A 23,151-nucleotide genomic window follows, 5' to 3' on the forward strand; every position below is an offset into this window, starting at 1 on the left:
GGGTGGGTAAACAACTAAAACAAAAAACACACAATACGTCATGTGCTGAGTTTTGTGAAATCACGGTAGGAGAGAAATCAATGTACTGCAATATCTCCACGATTTATAGATTGGCCTTTGCAGGGAAAAACTGTACCATACCCATACGTTAAAAAACCAATGCTTATCTGTACATGACCTTCGTCAAAATATCTATGTCGTTCGGAATATCATAGTCTTAATATGTCATTCACGATTGTGTTCTTCGACTCGTCGTTTGTTACTGTTTTCAGATTCACTGTGTATATGTCATGATGTATCCCTCAAAAGCTGTTTCTTCCAGTTTGCTTGTATTTAAAGATATTTTGGGTTCTTAAGCATGTTGAGGTTGTCCCCATTCCTTCTTGCAAAAGCCCCCAAATAAAAGTAATGTTGACTCGTCAATTGTATTGACTGGACTTCCACCCGAAGTGTCACGTGACTTGTACGTGTTCTCAGAAGGGTAGTATAAGACATGAGGAGATTAGCGTGAGTGTTACTCACTCTAATGGTGCTGCCTTAATAAACGTTGTTGAGCGAATGACAAATTACGAAAAAGTTTTAATTTACCGAAGTACGTACAACAAAAAAGAAGCAGAAAAGAAGTGGAGAAAGTTCAACGATCGATAAGAAACCCATCGAGATGAGAGAAAATTGGGAGAAATTTGGTAAAAACACGAAGGAATGCTCCTTTCCGTTGCTGGGATTTGTCAAAAAGTTGTTTTGTCGTGTGTTTCAAAATCAGACCTTCAGACTATACATAGGCGAGCTCTACGACTCCATGACTTTGCTGGTACGTTTAAAACAGACAACTGTGGTACTTGTCTGAGGAGTTAACATAATTAACAAGCCCTAACAATCATCTGCCACATCAACAAGACAGTAGAAGAGTCCGACTTCCTTCTCTCTCTCTCTCTCTCTCACGCTTTTTGACGCCCATTTAGATTTTTTAGAGTGGCTATATACCTATTGCAGTTATTGGACAATACAACTCATACATGTTGTATCCGAATCAGATGCAGCATGAGACATGCATTCACTATGATTTTGAAGATCAGTAAATAAAACTATTTTCCGCAAATCTTTTTATATGAGTTATATAATGTTGACGTTGTCTCGTGTAAGTTAATGACGCATGAGTCGATGATAGGGTATTTTCCCTGAAAACTGAACATGGTAGAGTAATTCATCTGACATACAAAATTAATCCTCGAAGAATTTTAAGGGGCTGTCGAGCCTTGTTTGCCTAAAATACCGCCGTAGCCAATTTGCACTGATCTTTAAATTATCTCGAAATCTCGCTGTGTATTTAATCATCTAATCGATCAGTTTTTCCTGCAGTCTCACCAAATGCATATTACAAACGCTCTTTGTCTCGGCATTATTTTTCTATGCAAGTTAAGGAGCATAACTCTGGTACATTACCATTTTATCAAAACCGAAACAAGCTCTCATCCAATAAGAGCGACATTCTGCAATTGGTGTGTATACTGATGTAATATAACTGGCATTTACGATCCGACCATTAGTCCACGAAATGTTTCATAGAGTCTGCTTTAATACATGTGTAATACTTGACTTGGCCACAATGACGTACAGAACGGCCTTCAGTGTGACTCAGTGTATCCTGTGATGGCAGGTACAACGTAGCAGTGACTAGATGTAGCAGGTATGAACCCTCAAAATGATACAACTTCTATATTCACTGACTATTCACGAAGTGTACATGTACTAGTGACCTGATATGGCAGGAACTGATCAGAAAGGTACGATTTTTATATAAACTGTAAGAAGAAGGCCTAATCCTAATGAGATGAAACACAGAAAACAATCTTCTGCGATGTGATGACATGGGCAATCAATAGAACGGTGGGTTTACTGACGTCAACTTGAGAAAACACATGATGTTAAATCACAAATGTAGGCCAGAAGGCAGTTAAGTTCCTCTCGATGTCAGCGACAGTCACACAAACTAAGAGATGCATTTCTGTGGAGTGAGTCAAAACACACTATGGGTTGATGTCGATCATTGAAAATTGTGAAAACTTGTCAATTTGGCATTGAGAGTTTGAACTTGCCCGTGAACTGGCATTCATAGCATGAGAAAAGCGATCAAGACCACATCATCAACATTCACAGACACTTTAGTCAATGACATGGACCCAGGACCCACCTTGAAATCACTTGAAATCACTAAAATCACTAGAATCTGATATATAGTACTTTAAGTTGATTAAACCCATTACATTTTACATTGTGTTTATGCGTGGAGGTACATGATTGTATAGATGTATCTCTCTACAGCACCCTCAGTTTATATCAAGTGATTTACATGGAAATGTATTTGTGTGACATTACTCATTAATTTATCAAAAAGGCATAGCCAAAGGACTAACGTAAGTCTAGGAGATGTGCTATACATTTTCCTCTGCAGCATATGTACTCTTTCATTTTTGAGCGATGAATGATTTTATGATGGACGGAAGGCATGCTCAGAACAATTTCAGCGAACGTTTCACTGCAGCCAGAGAATCTATAGTAGTTTATATGAAGAAATGAATTAAAATGTTAAAATACACGGAGAAATTACAATAACGTGTTAGCTAATGTTCATGATATCTCATGTTATTTTCAGTCTAACAGCCTCGATGATCTAATGACATATTCTATTCGCTATGGTGAGTATTTCATTTTCGGGTACCCCTTTATGGCATGTGTTACAGCTGTAGGTACTTTGTTTTGAAATCTCATTAAAGGCTTTGCAGAAGTAAAAAAGAAGCTATCGCAGCCCGGCGGTTAGATCGCGGTGACGTCATACCCGTTTACTTGAAATTTCTATTTTGTCAGTGACGTCACGCAAGAACGTCGGCAGTAAAAACGATTTCAAAGCATCATGGCTTAAAGTCGCCGTTCGAATTCAAACACTAAGTTACTGATTCAGGGCATCAGAACATCAACTCTTCAGGTAACTTGTCAATCGACACAATTTCATAGATTCCTCATTGTACAGACTTGGTTGCATCTAAGAATGAGTGGTCAAACAGCGACTCAAGGTCAGTGGTACTAGTAGTCAAGTCGGTCAAGGTAAACTTTTCTCAATTAGTTCTTCTTAGAAGTATTTTATTTATTATCGTCAAAATTATTCCACTGCTGAGGAACATTCTATATAGAAACACGGGGTTTGTTTCGTAATGATGTCATTACTCACACCACATCAACTGTGTTTGGTAATACCCTTTACTGTATTACCCTTTACTTATACTCTGTCCAGTACTCTAGTTCTTCATTATTTTCGCCATTGCACTGTGTTGGATAATTTGAACAATGTCGGTTCACAAGAATGTAATTTTTTCGAGCAAGGGCCTTTCACTTTGTTTTTTAAAAGGATTGACCAGGAATCTGATTTGATAAGTTTTCCGTCTGATGCTTCGTACCTTGTTCGCACATGAAGTGCACATAGCACGACCGCATGATCGGAAGACGAGTTTAGCAACTGCAATATGACCAGCGAGAATATTTGCACTTGAACCTGCTGATATCAACATCTCACTTTCGCAGAGCAGTCTTCTGTATCAGAGTTGAATGAAGGTGTAACACGAGTTACAGGACAAGAGTTCATGAACCATGACCTCCGAGTTCGCAACCACGCCATAATGCTTGGAGTGCAAGGTATGTTTGCACAATTTCAAAGGTTACGTTACCTGAGAAATATTGTAGGGTGTGTCAGTAAATTGTCCCTGTGAGCTACGGATCACAGCCTGAGCAAAAGTTCACAGATTTTTGTCATAAATCATCTGATATATTTGTGTACCAAACATGTTGTATCAAGCTATAATCACTCAAAATGTTTGAAATTATCGTTGTTCTTTAAATTACGGAGCTGCAACCACAGTCCCCTGTGATATATTCCGCTCTTGGACTATTCGCCCCATAGACGTGTGTACATGCATATGTACACACGTCTATGGGGCGCATAGTCCAAGAGCGGAATATATCACAGGGGACTGTGCTACAACCTTGTACCTCAGGCAACCTTTGATGGTTACGTGCGTGTAACATGTAAATGTTACTCTTCATCTATTTGAAACTGTTTTTATTCTCCATGTCATGTCGTTTCTACCATGACGTGTTATTGTTGTTTGCATATCTTCACCAGGCTGTGCCTATATAGAATCACTATCTTTTGTTTCGGCATTACCGAACCAATCACGTGAGAAGCCACCGTAGCTGCCTTCATGCACGTGATTCTGTCATGACGCAGTACAATGTGCGTTTGCACTGTACAAAGAGCACCGGAAACGACAAAATTACGATATTGGAAATACCCAACATGATATTTTGAGTTCCACGATATCGTCAGATCATTAAGTGTCAGCATTTATGTAGGAAGCGACCCCGATAATAAATTGTATCGGGGCGTTGGGCACGGGATGTCACTGATGTCAAGGGTCAAGCTTTATAAGTTCATCAGCCAAACTGCAGCATCCATCAACCAGTGTGACCGTAACTAATGGTAGCCTCCTCTCAGCTTCCATAGCCGATAAAATCTTTGCCTTTTACTTCAGGAGATCAGTCCTGTAAAATTCAGCCATCAAGCGCTAACGTGGCCTTCCCATTCGCATGATTCGACTGAAGTAAATGTTATGTAATATATGAGGCACAAGAAAACAGGTATAAATAACAGTTTTATTTTATCGTTGAAAATTCAAAAAAATGATATTCCCAGTATGTATAATGCCCCTAATTAACTTGTGAATGTTTATTAGTTCAGCTGCTGTGGACGGAAACGAAGATTTCAGTCATTCAATAAATTAAAGCATAACATTGTGAGGCAATAAATAAATTCATATATGGAGGGCACTTCAAAACTTTGAAAGGTACACGTCGGACGCCTTGTCAAAGTTCCAATAAAACAATTCTTTGTTCGTTAGTAAGAAAAAAGACTTTACCAAAGTTTGTAGGTGTCTAATTCAAGATACGGTGCAATCAGTGTTTACGCGTACAAGTGGAGTCGACAACACCAGATATTATGACATTTAATACGAATTTGCATACTCTGGTGTCGATGTCTCTTACCAACACTTGGCTCCGAAAATTCAAAACGAGCAAAGACAGTCTTCAAATATGGGTTGCTGTAACCTGACATGACCCCACACGTCATCATTACTCCCATGTGACGTCACCAATGAAACATGTGTGGGTGGGCATTGCTTATTTAGATTGCGTAGGTTTCAAACAGATTTTTTTCCGTGCTGTAGTTCCGCATTAGACTGCTGTTTTCTCTTTCTCATTCTCCGAGATGTCCTTCTACCATTTTTCTTAGATGTCGATTTTTTGTTTCCTTGACATTTCCTCCTTTTGCGCCCTTTCTCAGAATCTGCATCGAAAAAGAGGAAATACATCAATGTGTCTTGACCACTCCATCAATGTAAATTTTCCCTTGTTCATATGTCTTGCTATCAATTTACTGTTAAGTTTGCTGTCAGTTTACTCACAGAAAGATTTGTAACTGTAAACGACAGAAAAAAATCAACAAAATTGCATAGTGTAATGTGAATTATAAAAGGAAGAATGCACGATAAAAAATATAGAAAAGTAGCCGGACATTGTGAAATCAAAAAATATTACATAAATTTATTGAAAGCATCATCTTAAAAAATTGAGAGTAGAAATGGAGCGTCAGTCCTCATCCTCTGTAAGAGTTGAAACTTCAGACATTAATTAATGACAAGACTTACACGCAGATCAACATGAGTGTAAACTTTGCATTTCTTCGTCGCTAAGGAAGGACACAAAATACATCAAAGGTTCTATGCTAATTCTCCCCCATGGTAAAGTGAAACTACTTGACTGAAAATTATATGCCCACGATTTAAGAATTCACATTTAAGTTGGAAGACTGTAACATACCTTTACGTTGGACGGCTAATGAAAATCTGTAAGTGTCTTCCATCAAAAACGTCTCGTTGTTTTTCTGGAATATCATGGTGTGAATTTCCCAATCGCCGTTGTCATGTTTCCATGATACATCTTCAATAACAACTGTCATGGTATGTTCAAAGGTTTCCGGTCTATAAGTCATACTGTAACAACCAAGGGTGTTTTCTAATCCTTCGCTTGAATTCAATTGTATTTTTAGATCCATATTTAGGTTGTCTCCATGTATTCCTGCCCTGGCATACAAGTAATAATTACTTGTAAGTGGGAATGAAGACTGTACTTCTACTTGAAGTGAGACTCTTTCGTGTTCTTGGACGGGAAGAATAAGTCGTGATGTGAGAATCTTGATTTTTTCTGACCCAGTTGGTGCTAGATGGTGTCCTGCAAAAGTCAAGGAGTTATATTTTCGTTACAGACATTATTCTCAAATTCGACATAAATTCATTATTTGCAGAGATCCAATACACTTTTCATTACTTTGCAATTGCAGAGATCCAATACACCATTCATTACTTAGCAGAGATCCAATACACAATCAATGACGTTGAAAAATGCAACATATGAGTTTTAGTTTAATTCATAATTGTCTGGCCCAATGATTAATGGCCAGTCATCAATGTAATGCTAAATTCAACGTTGAACTTAATAAACATAACAAGCTGCTAAATTTACAGTAAGTATAGATTACAAACGTGAAAATATACACAAACGTCTTGGTAAGTAATATACAGTGGTGTCGAGGCCGCTAATTTTATTCGTTCTGGCACTCAATTGATTGAACTCCCGGTAACAGCATTGTACTTTTTTATGTTAGTTCTCGTGTTTTAGGCAAAGAAACTATTGGAAGTTGAACTGCTGCTACTGAGATGTCGACGCTTAAATTTCTGCAGTATCTTATCGGGCCGTGTTCTAACACTGTTCCGTACACAACGGTGTCTTCATTATCACGTTATTCGATAATGACGCTGCTACCGTTGAGATTATTGGAGGCATCAGTTACAGTGACGACTTGAACCGACCTATTACCTCCAATCTAACAAAATCTTTGTCCACCGAGGAAAGATTTCCTCCAGTGAACGTATTCTTATTTTTCCAAGTTACCCTGGACTTCATTAACTCGGTTGCATTGTCTATACAAGGTCTATGGTTCAAAACCCAGATGTCGTTGCTTAAGTTTACTCAATTGAAAGGTAAAATGTCAGCAAGTGAATTAGTATCATGATATTCTGCTTACACGTTGAAGTTACAGACTCATTTCAAATCCTGCGCAGACTGTGCACATAAGCTAATGTGATTTACAGTCTGATCGGCACAAAGCACTTATCTACATAGCATATGGATATATATTTCGAAAGTTGACCTTTGTCGTAAGGACAATCGTCAGATTAGGACGTTTAAAACATCAGTATCACAGTGGACAAATTTCATTCAAGTCGGAAAACTAACCGATTAGAACACCAATGCCTCAACACGTGCTAATGTGGTAATGAACAATAAAACTGGCACAGAAAGCTATTTCGTATCATAAATCATTTGCACTGTACAGATCATGGACGGAGATCTCTTCTACCGCCAATGTACAGATCTAGGCTGATATGCATCTTGTGCACACAGACCAACTGCTGATAAACAGGTGGTTGATTGAATACATGCCCAGCGTATCAGCAACGCCTTGTCCAATAATTGTAACGTCCAAGTGTTCACCTATCAGTCTCTGATCACGTGCTCTGATCACGTGATCCAAGACACGCACGTCCTCAGTGGCAGCCAGTTGTTACGTTGTTTGTGGTTGGGGAATCCCTTTCGAGAGATACTTCACTTCAGATTACTCATACCTGTCCTCAAAGTTTTCAGTTTGAGTGGATGTGAGGCAGTGATCAAGGTATTGGCGTGAGTAGATGGGTAAATTTTACCACAAATAGAATCCGAAGCAGTGTTTAATATTTACCTGGTGTGCATTGAAAATACATGGCGACTCCATGAACCGTGTACAGACCTGATTATGCAAATACAACCTGTGAAATGTATCAAAGAGCACTTACCACTCAAATGTAGAAGTGTGATCACTGACACTACAACGAGATGCTTGCTGATCATTGTGGTATTTAACATAAACTCCGTCGACAGTTTCAAAGAGTAGTCTTACGAACACCTTATTGAAAACCAATTCAGTAACAGATCAGCACTTCGAGAGCGACTTGCAAGTTCTGACAAACTAGGCTCAAGATCCATTTGTATTTAACTTACGCTGTCTTGACGTGGGTGTTGGAAAAGGGGGTATGTCCATATGAAGTCATGATTTGGTAATACTGCATCTATTTCATGAATGGAATACCTAACATTGTTCATTTCAATAGAGAAACCTAGCCATTCAAATTCATCCACTGAATAGTGTACAATGTGTACAAGCCATCGGTCAAGGTTAAAGTTCGACAAGTTAATATCATTGCAGAACCACCCTACTGCCCCTCAGTGAAGAGATATCCAAAATAGAGTTTCTAGTATTAACGTATTAGATCAGCCACGGTGAGATGGAGTGTTGCCGTTTGAAATAAATGTTGAATCAACTACCAACTGTTTTTATTGTACGTATCTGTGACACAAGCAATCGGATTCGTTGTCATGGTTACCACGTCAATTTCCGGAAGACAGTGAGGATTTTTAAACTCATTTTCTTGAAACGGAGGAGGCAATGCTACTGTACACCCAATGTATTGCCATAATCAACCTCTCTGAATTGCCTGAAAGGGTTTTGTACTTTTTAACTTAAAGAAATTGAAGTATTCCAGTATCATGTAAAAAAGACACATAAATCAACATTTGCATTCCTAGGTATCGTACATGCAATTTAATTTGTTTGTGTGTTCATTGTACTCTGCGCTGAAGCTACAGTGAACACAAATATTCAGAATATGTGAAGTAGCGTCTAAACCCACCTTGTATCTAGATTATATTGACCAGGCAGTCATATACATTACACAATGAATGCAAATTAATCGCTTTCAGCAGAGATAACCACCTTTTATAAGGAAACAAAGATCTTGTGAGCGTAAGAAGAGATAGGTGTTAATTGAGCACACATTTTAGATATTTTCTGATATGAGTAGACCCTGCCGAGGATAAGTCACATCGATCAATTATCTCGACTTCCTACAATGCAATCTTACGCGTTTTACATCGATGATGCAGCATTTTACAATACTATATGTATTCGCGTGTTTTATCTAACAACACCACTTTTGCTTTCCATAAACGTACAATTTCTATAAAGACTGAGGATTCGAAATTGTCTGACTTAAGTAGAATTATCAAATTCATTAGAACTGATGGTGATTTCACTTAAGCAGCTTGTTCCAATACCTTGACGCCAAAAGGAAAACTGCAGTGAATTATAATATCCACTGCGAGCACAAACACTGCCAATATGTTTACCCTTTAACATGTGCCGTTACAGTAACGTAGCCCATTGTTTGTCTGGAATGTCACAATAACTGACGTCACACATTGGGTCTTTGCAACGAGAAAATCATTGCTGTATTGCATCCTGAAGTTTGTCCGTGGCAGAATTGAGGATATTTAAGTATAGGCGTTGTCAAAAATCGCCTATCGGTACATAGAACTTGTCTACTTGGCCCGGTGACTGATTTCATTCAACAAAATTCTGGAGTAGTGATCAGAGTTTTAGCAATGAATCAAGGTACATCCCCTTTACAAAGGACTCTGGCCGTAATTTAGGAGACTATACCTTTAAACAATGACATTTACGTATTTCTATGGGAGTCTTTAAGGAATGTTGGAAAGACTGGCCTCGAAAATACATTCCAATCTAGTAAAATACCAAATTTAAGATGAAATTGGCGGCTTGGTGATATTTCACACCAACACGTCACCGACTAGCCGTAATTGATGTGTACACACTAAACTTTTAATCGATTATGAACAGAGTGTCAACAATCCCTTGCCCGATGATTGCGAAATATCCGCCGGCATGGACGGATCACGAGGTCATCGGGGGGGATTTCCCTGATGGACGTACGTCAGAGGCCAATTGCTCGAATGTACGGCTCTGAATGTAACGATTTGTCTACGTATAGACTAGATGTATCCTGTAAATCTGACTTGAGTTTTTTTAAGCATGTTAAAAATATGTCGCTTTGGACGATAAGTACACTTTGAATAACGATATCATAAGTACCATGTGATAGTTATATTGCATTTCACTGACCTGCCATGGCAGTGCCGCCTGTGATAATATAGTACAGAACGATAAAATTGCAAACGTACAACAGAAAGGCGTTCTCCTGTTATTAATAAAACTGAATGCACAAAGTTCAGTTTCCGAGTGTAGGTCAATCAAGAAGATTTCTACCAACAATGCCGTACGTACAGTGCTGTAGTTTTAGTCGACCGAATTCAAGGTTCATGAATATGTCCATCATGTAGCTTCGTCTGACCATGGGCTGAGGGTATTGACATGTGAAGTTGCATATTTAGTATAACAGAAACGTTAACTTTGCATATGATCGATAGAAACATTATACATCACTGCGTTTTGTTCTTTTCTGTGACGAATGGATTGTTTGACTTCATTTCACTTGAATATATGCTGACTAGCGTGCTAACACATCCACTGTTACCGATCTAGAGTTCAGCCTTTTAGTAGAGAGACGGTATGGAAACATTGAAATTATTTATTAGGTCTGACAAAGTTAGCGTGTTACATGAATTACCCAGATTAGTAGTTTGAATCAGATAATATTTACTGAAGTACCGTTCCCTGTCATTTAACAACAAGACGCGTTCTCATGGTAACGACACCATTTTCCTGGAGACAGTGACATGGTACATGTATAACACGTCACGTCGCCGGCGCGTGCGTCAAGGTCAATAGGTGTCTAACAAACGGCGGAATGACGATTGGTGAATCTTATAAGATGTCTGAGATTTTGCAAGATTGGCGATCGATTTGTGCAACACAATTCATATTGATACGGAAAACGGACTTTCCCTTCTTCCAAAGACGAACGTATCACAATTTATTCTATTCCACGATAGTTTTCGTATTTCATAGACAGCTACAGGTTGATGTCACTGGGGAATCCCCGTTGATATGACGTACAATGTTAGCCGGAAGTGTTCAGCCCTTACCAAAGTCCACTTTCTCTTTAAGTATCCAAGTCTTGGCGTTAAGTGAACACAAGTGCATCATTCTGTTCTGTACACTGCAAAACTAAATGCTACTATATTTTACTCAATGATGTGTGTCAGCAATTGATAAATAGCTCATTGCCTACCAAATCAAACTGTTGAGGGCTTGGTAACTAAAATAACTGCCCGAGGTTTCCTATTGTGACGTTCTTTTGAGGCGGACTTGCAGACATTGTTGTAGAGTTATTATCACCGGTCTATGTGTTCAGTTCAAAGGCTTATCTGTTGATAACTTGTGAATTAATCATTGGCAATTAGAGCTTACCTGTCAAATGGAATAGCCAAAGACAAGCTGTAATGGTTGCCTGCACAGCCACACGTACTTCAGCCATTGTACGATCAGATAGCAATCTCTGTTATGTCAGGTGACACCTGTTCGCCAAAGTTTTATGACAGTGTACTGCTACTGTAATGTGCAGACACTGTAGATTGTAGATGACGATGGCCATGGTGCAGGGGGCTCCTTTAAGTGTACAATGATCGGGGAGAACCACGCGTTCATTTCTAAAAATAGCTAACACAAAGTCGACGACATGTCCGCGGCAGTGAAAGTTGTCACTACGCATAACAGAAACGGACCAAAGCTCTGAGCCCTCAACACAGTGAGGCCAAATTCAGAGCCCTCAAATTAGAAAGATGAAAAATAACAATAAATGAAAGGTAAAGTAGTTATAATTAAAAACAGAAAACTAAATCAAACAAATAAATTTTTAAAAGATGCGCAGTGGCCATTAACGAATGCCCCAGGTGCTATTAACGACTACAGGGGATTTTTAGCAAGTTGATATGTCAGATCTATTTCCTGCTTTCAAAATAATCTCAAGGTAAAAGCTCTTAAGACTCGGAGGCAAATATCTGCACATCCGAAAATTGATTATTTAGAGGTTATAGGCTAGTCTATCAATAGCAGAAGGGACGAAATCAAGATAAACAGAGTGACTCATCGAAAAAAGTTTCAACAACGACAAGCCGTGCTCAAACGTGCAAATGATTAAGACCCTAGTCTATATATTGTCATATGGGTGTTCAAAGTTTGCTACATGTTACAGGACATTCTGGCTGAGTGTTTGACTCCTCGTTTGTCGTCATTGAAAAGAAGACACATGAACAGTATTAAAGCCAAAAACCACTCCAGGTACTCACTTGACTGTGCCTATATAATTAAGGGGACAGCACTTTCAATGAGGAAAAGAATGTGGATAACAAAACCTTCATTGATTGATTGGGTAGATGGACTCCGAAAGCATGTATCTTTGTGGTTAGGCCTAGAGCGCAGAGATATGATGACCTTGTTGGTCAACGATATAACACTTCATTTCTCATAAATACAATCAACAAAACACGTTCTCTCCATTGTTCAATCCATCTCATATTGTGGTTTGTATGTAGTGAACACCAACATTAAGTCAAAGTCCTATTCCATTCCAACGTCTTTCGAGTCGAAGAGTTTCATCTTACGTTAATTAATTCGTTGTGTTATGTAACATCTAAATGTCGTATATTAATATTGTTTTTGAAGAAATACAGAAAAGTCAAAGAAAAGTAAAAAATATTCAAATATGAATATACATAAATATTAAATTATTAAATATAATATTAAAGCGACATGTATATATATATATATATATATATATATATATATATATATATATATATATATATATATATATATACAAAAACATTAATCCGCATATTTTGTGAATAAATTTATTCTACACTTTTTTAGCCAAATTTCACCAGCAAAAGGGGAAATTGTAGCGTTTTGAGGATGTGTCTCGAGCGTCGTACAATGGCGAGCAGATTGGGAACGCGTTCAGCGCGTCCGCCAATTATAAGCGCACAGAAGAAACTTTTTACCCGCGCAGCGCAGTGCACACGCGGTAATGTAGTTCAGCAGCACAATTTCACTCAGAATTACAAGTTGTACACCCCGTCAAAGTTATTGGATCCATGGACTGTATAAAAAAACTCCCTCCGTTACAGACGCAGGTGCATAATACTAGTAATATCTGTTATTTAAATTTCATGCGTCCTGCAATCCTCAGACAGACAGAGCTAATTTCAGCTTAGGTCTTTATTCTCATTGTTAGGACGTGTCATTATGCTGTGGTTTAAGGTGGTGTTGAAATTGGAAAAAATAATATTTTTTGGTGGACGACATTTTGAGACCATTTCAGAGGGTTTATTTAACAACCTAGATTTATCAGAATTGATTATTTGCATCATTTCCTGGTGGACAAAGATATAGCGTTTGCTTATATCAGGGAGCGTTTGATTGAGGCCGGGTGGGCTGGCATAATCCGGGGATTACCTCAAATTTGAAAGCTTCAAGGTCGGGGGCGGGGGGGGGGGGAGGTCATGTATTTTTCAAACAGCAAAGATGGGGGGGGGTCACTTGATAGTATCATAAGTATTAATCATTCCGCCAAAAAGCAGTTTCAATTTACAAAAATATTCTTGGAAATAAAAATGATTATCTCAGTGCATGATTTCATTCTCTGAAGTCATTTCACTGTAAATCTGAATAAAAGTATATGTATTATCTGTCACATAAAGATCTCTTACTTACTCAGGCAATGGGGGGGGGGGAGATGTCATGAAATTTTGTCATCTTAAAAGAGGAGGGGGTCATAATTTCGAGGGGAGGCAATGGGTAGGATGTTCACTTATTTTGACTGATGCACAGGAAGAAATTTGCCAGCCCACCCCCGGCTGTATAACTGATCGGTCCCTTAAAGTAACTCAATGCTCTATAGAATACGTGTGCATGGGTGTGTATTTGTATGTATGTATGTATGTATGTATGTATGTATGTATGTATGTATGTATGTATGTATGTATGTATGTATGTATGTATGTATGTATGTATGTATGGATGGATGGATGGATGGATGGATGGATGGATGTAATGTAATTATGATAAGTATTATCCTTTGACGCTTGGAATCAATAGCTTGGGATTTCGCTCCAAGATCAGCGTACTAATTATAGGTAGCCTTTGTAACAGGTCTCGTTAAAACTGGGTTAAGTTGAAATGATGCCAAATTCATTACTAAATTTTGCAGTCTGAGTGCCATTATGGGTTCTAACGAAATCTGGAGATTAAAGTGCAGGAAATTCTGTTTCGATTGAATTGACTTCGCTGTTCACGTTCATGTAGGCAATTTCCACATTTTCCAAGGAGGTGTAGTGTGTTCAACTAATGTTAGTGTAATACTGCACCTGTACATTGTATATGTATTTTGGAAATAAATAGGAATTGATATGTATGCATGCATACAAATTTTTCCCAGTGATATATCATGCCCGATGTTAAAGTATTCAACGTCGACGATATGAATTCATATTCACGTTTCACGGCGAAGTTTTGATCGCTTTGGTGGTACCGTTAGTTTTGTTGGATTGAAACAAATGTGTCCCCTGCATTCATGTAACTGGAATTAACGAAGAATTTGTGTTTTGAAATTGAAGCCCGTACTGACATAGGTGGGCTGTGGAGCAAAAGGATCCTGTCTTTATTTGTGACCAAGGGACAATACAAATGTGCCTCTAAGCTAAATGACGGACGGCACTAGGATGTGAATATAAATTGAACCGAAAGAGCGATTGGTGCATTTTTCATGGCAACATATCTGTTGTACCTTTAGTAAGTTTATCTTTGGTCTAGGTACAAAATATTTTTACTCTCGAAAGTCTCTGACTTTCAGTTTGGTCGGCAACGTAGGTTTTTCATGATCGTTTATTTAATGATGAAAAGTCCTTTTGCAATGAGTTGTTCACAATTGACTTGAAAGAAGAAGTCATCGTGAGAAATGTATTCAAATGACGGTTCAGATTTTAAAGCTAATGACAACATCATTCCTTTTTTTATAAAGGAACCAGTGAAAAATGCAGATTCAACATATTTGCCAAGTCCTTGTTACAATTACATCATTGTGTATTTTCATAGCTCGGTTAGTAACTAGCATCTTTCTTCATGAAATCTTGGTTTGAAATCAGGTTTTAATCAGCTTTATCTCTGAGCATATTGACTAAATAAGTATAACTTGCAAAGGAGAACGAAGGACTAAAATCACATACACAGTCAATGTCAAACACCATCAACGCGAGAATAAGTCATTTAGGACAGCCGCTGTAGAGTTATTTGTAAAGAAATGTTTTGGAACTGTATGTTGCAGAAATAACAGTACTTCAGTCTTAATCAGCTCATGATATGCTTGAACTGAAAATTATCATGAAGTAGTGTGAGCTGTACTGTTAGCTGCATAAAATAAGATGGTGTGACGTAATTCTATAAGATTTATCTCAAAAAAGTAGTAAAAATAGTTGGTAAATTCGACTGTACGTTTCTTGTACACCCACTGTACCCCACAACATATACAATAAAACGAAAATACACATATTTTAGTTTGCGTAGTGATCTATCTAAAAAACAGCTAAAAGTGACATCTCTTTGAGAGAAGATATCCATCTCGTTTAATATTCTATTTTGCCTTTTATTCTATTTGTACAGCACTGTTATGTGTCACTGGATTCCGATGCTCTACAAATGTCTATGATGGACGCAGTGTCCAATGAGGGCGCTCTTCGGTAATGTTGACAAAACGTCGATAATGACGTTGAAGTAGGGAGCTTGGATAAGCCCAAAACAGAGATCGTTTCTGGTCGTACATCCGGCGCGTCATGGCTTTTTTTGGGGGGGGGGGGGGGTACATACTCATCAGTGCAGCTATCCTTAATATCCCTGTTTGCATGTCAAATAATTCTTGAAGAAAAAGGAAGTATTATGCAGCAAGTGATAAAAGACAATAAATGTTGCATCAATAAGCTTCGTGCCAAACCAACATTGTTAAGAATTAAAAAAAAAGAAAGGAATAAACAAAGAGAAAAAGAAAATCGCGTTATCGCATTACTTTTGCTGAATGTCAAGGACGAGAAACTTCTTTTTGGCCTAAAGTACTTGTAACATAAACACCGATGAGACACAGATTACATTACAAATGCTTCTGGAGAACCAAATTTATTGGAGTGAAATGTCCACACAAAGACAATATATTCCAGCCACCCTGGTGTTGTCAAATATACTTGATATGCAAGTAAAGGTATATGATCCTTGAAATTATTGTAGTATTCGCCCTCAAATGTTGGCAACAAATGAACTGAAAATGACGTTCTTGAATCGAGGGGTGATCATTATTTCATTTGCCAGACGATTGGCCCAAACATTAAGTTGAAGGAGAGCTAATGGATGTCAACACATGCCTTAGAGGTAACTGAAGTTATTTTTTATTTGATTTGATTTCATTTTGTTAAATTTTATTTTTTTATTCCATTATTTATTTATTTATTTATTTTTTTATTTTATTCGATTTTATTTTGAGCACAATGGCTGCGTGTTTCACCTCATTAAGGACTGAAAAAGCTTGCCGTGTTTCAGCCCTGCCCCATGACTTAACGATATGTTATGAAATGTATTCACCATTTATACCTAACTGTAATACAGTATATAAACAGCAACATCCATGTCGGACTCAGGGAACACAATCGTTACAACGGCAAATATATAATTAATTTATTATTAATTCCCTTCGTTGGGAGAATTTGGACAGTTTTTGGAACCAAGTCACAATTCCAGAAACACAAGAGTGTGGAACATTGTGGAGAAAACCAATAGCAAGTAAGGTCTCTTCAAAGTACAAACGTTGATAAATCACTCAAAATGAAGGTTCTTCATGCCTCAACTCTAAGGATACCAATGTCTGAACTATTTTGTCTTCGACCTTTGCCCCTTTTCCTCATTACGCCCTCTTTCGGCTTTCTGTGTCGGATATTAGACTTTTTTCTCTTTTTCACGTTTATAGAGAATTTGACCGAGCCATTGGCTTTGAATGTGAGCTTGCCTTTTTCTTGGGCATGAACTTCCAGAAGATAATCACCGTCGTCATCGTTGGTGGCGTTTTTAAGAAGAAATGTAATCTCCATTTTCCAGGTTTTTCTTCTACTCACCTTTATGCAATAATTTCCCAGACAGTTTGGATGCATTTCTGTGGTGTGTCCATGAAACTCATGCATGATTTTTGTTTCTTTTCCGTTGTCTTTCGAAACTTTTATTCTGAATTTGTAACTTTCTTCACATAACCGACATTTCATGGCAAACGACAACTCGACAGGGTCACCCCGGTAGACGTGGAATTCAACGCTGTCAAATGTGATATTTGCAACAGACTGCGAGGCTGCATAGGAGACGAGTCCTAGTGGGAATATACGAAGAAAAATATGAAAAACCCTACCGTTTATTACAATTATTTGTCGTAACCAATGTGAAATAAAATGAATTTTTGAACTTGATTTTTTGGTAGAGATCGTAGAATGTTTCACTTAACATTTTAATCTTGTCTTTTTGCAAGCTGAGTTGCCGTTGTGCACAGCTGACCAGTATTTCAGCATGTTTCAAGCAGTCCTGGTGGGAATATACGAAGAAGTGTATGAAATAACCTCGACATTTTATTACCAAAGCTATGTAGTAGTAGTAAACGTAAGGTGACACAAGATATAATAAGAAAAAATTGTGTTCACGACCGACTAACGTAATTCACTGTCGATGTTAAAATTACGGAGACATGTTTTGACGTGAACAGCAGCTATCCTTGAACCATTCTTTAAACAGACAAAGTCGCTCTTTGTGACCTCTATGTGACATCAAGAAAACATTGGATACGTGTACAAAGTCACTCAGTGTACAACCTTGCGACAGTACATAATTGTGAGGTGTAAAAATTTACTCCTGTGCTGACTGCAAATAGTCCGCTTTGCCTTTCCATGAAAAATGAACATTGCCACAAATTGAGGGACATCTGCCGTGTGAAAGGCACCGGCAATGATTTCATTACAACTTGCATGGGGTCCAAACGTTATGTAACAGTGTATGTGAAGTGTCGCATGGCGAGTTTGAATTTTTGAACTTGATTTTTTTGGTACAGACTGTCAAATGTTTCAGTGTATATGTTAAATCTTGTCTGGCTACGAGCAGAGTTGCCGTTATGCATAGATGACCATATTTCAGCATGTTTCAAGCAGTCAAAAACCGCAAACTACATTAACTTTTCATATCAAACAAAATTCAGGAAAAGCTAAAAAAACCAACGACTTTGTCCCTTCAAACTTTAATTTATTACAAGCCATTGTGTCGCTTAAAGCTAACACGTTGCTCTGTTACTCTTCCTCATTGCATGTGACGGAAAGTTACTGGCATATTCGGTGGCAAAGTATATTGTTTACAACAACATCGAAACCAATTACATCATCTTTTATTGTTGGACGGAAATTCCTGATTTCATGATTCGACAGGAAGTTACAGGCTTCGAAGAGATCGCCAAATATCCATAAATACCGCCTACGTATGTATGCTTACCTAAAAACCATCATTTTTTATTTTCGCGTGTCTTTTTACATGCGTAATTTTAATACTGTGCACTTTACTCAACTTTGATCCCCGTATGAGCTACGTGTGTAGCCTCAGACGTACCCAGGCAATAAATGGACTGTTTATGAGTTACACGCTTGACAGCATTCTGAATGCCTGTACCACTGTAAAACAGTCACCAATGTTGTAACCGCGAAATGAAACTGCATTGCGTAATTACACGACCAATTACAAATGGAGCATTTCATAACGTCAAGACGCGGAGATGAGAAATAAATTACGTCATCATTACGTCGAGAAAGAGTAATAGTTAGCGGTTATTGTAATATGTATAGTTTAATGATTTGCTATTTTTATCAATTTTGAACTTACCTGTGAGGACCGTGGTCAATAGAGTTGTTGTAATTTGCTGGGGTCTAGTCATCCTGTCAGCCCATTATTAAAATCGCAACGTACAACACTATGTGTAAGTCGACACAAATGATCTGTCGAGCGCTGAGAAGAACACATATATCGAGTTTACGAAGTATAAGCGTCAAGGACCTAGAGTTACCCATTTACAGGAACGCTTCCTCTTTTCGATGACACAATTACACGGAGGGTCAGGCTGACCTGAAGACGTCCTAAGGACGAGTCCCGTAAGGACTTTGATGTTGTCCTGGCGACCTAAATCTCTGGACGCAGACACCAATCATGGCTGACCCATTCAAATTGATATCCGGGATCATGACCCCTGTTATCGAACCCTCACCAAATCATTACACCCGTGGCCACTTTAGTGTTGATTAAGCCTGTCTGGTGCAAGCAGAAATTATGTTTCCGCGTATAAACGAAACAAAGTGGTGGTCGGTGTAATAAATGTAAGGTTCACTATCGGCACCCCACTGTTGGGATTGAGATAACGTTCTACTAAAATGTCTCGCCTGCCCAATTCAAATCGATAACAACACTGCACTGTAGACACGCTGTAAGTCTGCACTCCGACAATGAACATCAATAACAACAGTCGCGAAATTCATACGGGAAAATCCTTCAGTAAGGACGTGGGCAGCTTGATTGTTCAAAATATAAGACATTGTGGTGGCAATTTGGCTACAAAAAAACAAGCAAGCTACCCTTTTAAGATAAGCGTGGAGGGAGCCAGAAAAGTTTGGAAGAGATATACATGTATCAGGACAGGTTCCCTTCAACCGGGATGAGAAAAGTGTCGTTCATGGTCACACACATGTGAATACATGTACATGTAAAACGCTACCCCGACTGTACTTTTCTCTTACCTTTCCGTACCAAGTGAAATTGGAGTAAGTTTATTCACGGTTTGTAGGAAAGAAACATGGTTTAGTGCAAGTGAATGTTTATTTCGAAAGTTTTGCAGCCAAGACGGGCGATCTCTGTAATTTAATTGCTAACATTTTCAAAGTGGCATTTTCTCAATTACCGCGTCTGAACAAAGTCTGAACACGACATTTAAGATACACGCTATAGTATCGTTGGTATTCATTCACTGCAATATTGAAATCGGCACAAAATGTGTGGTGTACTGTAACACTGACTGCATTTCAAACACATAAGTTTTACCTGAAACTAAATACTGATAGGCCAAATGCTGTGGTCAACATCATTTGTATACAGTGTATTTTATAATCACTCCGTAATTTCAGGCTAATCGGCCTGTCCATGGGGTACCGATAGTAGGATCATTATCACCACTGATACAGGGTAAAGTAACCGTTTCATCACCCTTCTGCAGACAGAAATTCTGCTTGTACCAGACAGGCTTGATCAACACTAAAGTGGCCACGGTGTAATTTAACTACCGATGCGTATCGGTTTTTTTACTTCTGCCCTCTATTTCTCTGCTTTACAAGTGACAGACAAGTCGGTTTTGTCAAAGTCAATGCGTGTTCCGATCAGTAGCTTTGTAAGCGCCCCTGTATTGTCACGTGACCTTCAGCATAGGGTACGCTCCACCTTTATGCCCCGCAGAAAACATGTACACCCGACACGGCCCGGTGGCTAAGGGATGGAATGGGTCATTAAATTTGCAACGAAAGTAATCACAGTTGCATTGTCAAAATAACACAGACATGATCTCAGCCTGAGATTGCCAAATTAATAAAATACGTGACTGGGAAACGTGAAGATCTAAATCTAACAAACATTTCAGTTTTCGCGTGAATGATTTTGTGCCAAGTTTTGATGATATTCAATTACCAGCGAAAGGGAGCGGAGATTTAGTTTTTTTCGTATTATCGTTTTAATTAGGCGATATCAAGAAAAAAGTGTCCATATATAAATTTGCATTTACGGATCATTCTTAGATCTCAGGGAAGTTTTTCAGTGTGACTATGAACGATTGATCAAAAACTTTTATGTACCCTTAGTATAGTATGAAGTAGTGTAATTTTAAGCTGTCTTACAAGATTCAAACATCACAAAGTTTCTGCCTGACGACATTTGTATCATGTTAGTATATTATGTGAGGCATCTTTAAAATGACGAAACCGTTCCCTAAGGTACATATGCCACACAACACTCAGACAAAACACAGTGATGACACGCTTTCAAAGCGTATATCGTAATCCCGGCGAACTTCAAACCTTGAAGTGGAGCATGGAGTGACTGATCACGATATTTATGCTCCACTTACACAAAACGTTTATGAGTTCAAGGTCAGCGTTTAGGTGAATTTAATTGTTATCATTTCAAGAACATTAGCAAACCAACGGCTATATGTGCTTCATAGTGAGTGTAAACGAATTCTGTTCTTTTCTATCCGCAGAGAAGGGTACGTGGAGACTGTGGAGAGTAGCAGGCGATCATCGGTGTAGGGAAAGATGTCTTCAGATACCGCTTGTATTCCAACATAACATTTGAAAGAGATGATAAAACTACGGTACCGGTAAAAGTTTTAATCTCCTGACACCCAGTTTTTTATCCGCCGTACTCTTCCACCGTGACCTCTTTAGGCCTAAAGTTTTTGCAACTGAACCTTAGATAGGAAGACAGGAAGGACAAAATAAATTCCATCCATGTATAAATTCAATGTAATTTACATCACAATAAAAGCTGAAGCGATGCAACGTCGTGAGAGCTGATGGGTGTTGTGCTGTTGTGGCAGGTGGTTGTTCCGACTAAAATTTGATAAAGCATGCTTTGTGGTGGACGCTGAGGGCGCTGCACAGTCAGCCCTAACGATGACAGGGGCAATGCCTTTTGTGGCCGAGATAAACCTTCGAATACGCTTAGTTTGTGCACAATATATAAAGAATGTTGACAACATACATTTTCTACCGTTTTTAGAAACATAATGTCAACAACAAACTGATATTCAAAAACGTTGTTGATAAAATTAAAGTCAGCATTCAATCCTGTGTCACGTTACTGATATTTGATTTATTTTTTTCTCGTCGGTGAATATTGTGTGCCGTTATTATACATGAAATGCAGAACAAGTTGATGACTTTGTGACTGAGCTTTCAATCCTTGTGAGACATGCAGGCAACATTACTTGAAGTCATTCTTAAGGTTAATAATTTTACTTTCGATTTTTCAGTCTTCTGAGTATGCTGTCAATGTTTAATTATATAGATATAAATACATATTATATATTATATATATATATATATATATATATATATATATATATATATATATATATATATATATATATATATATATATACCAAAACTTGTTTGTATCTTCTCAGAGGGGTAAAGTGCTCGATGCAGGGATGCAGAGCAATATTACAATAAATATGAGATCACATCAAGTATGTTTGGTACCTATTACTCGAGTTTCACGCATACACGCGATCGTCAGATAGGTAGATTTTATTGTGTGAAATTTGCAGGCAGGCATTTATAACGCTGAAAGACCACAAAGATAACTTCATGAACAACCCAACATGCAGACATCATCAACCCCACGAAGAGTGAGATGGGCAAAGTAAGTAAACAAATCCTTGACAGAATAAATACTACCATCAGATCAATCACAGCTGTAAACCATGGAGAAAGTCAACATCAGTCATCCGCTGGTTTGAAAACATAGAAGACAAGATGCAATTCAAATTCGTGACATTCGACATTGTGAATTTCTACCCATCTATCTCAGAATCCCTGCTACAAAAATCGCTTGAATTTGCAACGCAACACACCACCATTGCAGATAGGGATGTTGATATCATTATGCATTCAAGGAAATCACTCCTATTTGATGACTCTGTACCATGGATGAAACGTGATAGCACCAATTTGTATGACGTTACAATGGGAAGTTATGACGGAGCTGAGGTATGTGAACTGGTGGGGCTTTATATTCTCAACATACTTGCTTCATCCTTCGATAAAAACAATATTGGTCTATATAGAGATGACGGCCTGGGTGTAATAAAGAACGCCACTGGCAGAAAAGCAGACAGAATGAAAAAGGACTTATCAAAGACGTTCAATGACCTCGGCCTGAAAGTAACCATCGATGTAAACAGAAGTATCGTGAACTTCCTTGACATAACTCTAAACTTGAGCAACGGCCAATACTACCCATACAGAAAACCTAAC

The 23,151-nt window shown here is 38.2% G+C and overlaps 1 protein-coding gene and 1 long non-coding RNA gene across 6 annotated transcripts; one reads left to right on the plus strand and one right to left on the minus strand.

Annotated features, from left to right (window-relative positions):
* Positions 1 to 1,551: 1,551 nt before the first annotated feature.
* On the plus strand, positions 1,552 to 22,154 carry LOC139126498 (uncharacterized). Of its 3 annotated transcripts, XR_011550602.1 has the most exons (5): positions 1,552 to 1,687; positions 2,654 to 2,696; positions 3,029 to 3,102; positions 3,577 to 3,687; positions 21,372 to 22,154. It is a non-coding gene; the product is annotated as an uncharacterized lncRNA (long non-coding RNA). The 3 variants fall into 3 exon arrangements; XR_011550601.1 differs by having other exon boundaries at positions 3,029 to 3,687; XR_011550603.1 differs by lacking the exon at positions 1,552 to 1,687 and adding an exon at positions 1,694 to 1,784 and having other exon boundaries at positions 3,029 to 3,687.
* Positions 4,691 to 19,335, minus strand: LOC139126497 (uncharacterized). Of its 3 annotated transcripts, XR_011550600.1 has the most exons (4): positions 18,962 to 19,327; positions 17,173 to 17,417; positions 5,929 to 6,339; positions 4,691 to 5,395 (listed from the first exon to the last, which is right to left on the minus strand). XR_011550600.1 is itself a non-coding variant. In XM_070692553.1 (3 exons), exons 1-3 carry the CDS (start codon positions 19,011 to 19,013, stop codon positions 5,250 to 5,252), a joined length of 609 nt encoding a protein of 202 aa, XP_070548654.1. In that variant the 5' UTR covers positions 19,014 to 19,335; the 3' UTR covers positions 4,691 to 5,249. The 3 variants fall into 3 exon arrangements, 2 of the variants coding, with proteins under 2 accessions (XP_070548654.1, XP_070548653.1); XM_070692553.1 differs by lacking the exon at positions 17,173 to 17,417 and having other exon boundaries at positions 18,962 to 19,335; XM_070692552.1 differs by lacking the exons at positions 17,173 to 17,417; positions 18,962 to 19,327 and adding an exon at positions 11,432 to 11,604.
* Positions 22,155 to 23,151: the final 997 nt, after the last annotated feature.

This window comes from Ptychodera flava (assembly GCF_041260155.1).
Source record: "Ptychodera flava strain L36383 chromosome 3 unlocalized genomic scaffold, AS_Pfla_20210202 Scaffold_27__1_contigs__length_13241970_pilon, whole genome shotgun sequence".
In the NCBI taxonomy this organism is placed as follows: Eukaryota; Metazoa; Hemichordata; class Enteropneusta; family Ptychoderidae; genus Ptychodera; species Ptychodera flava.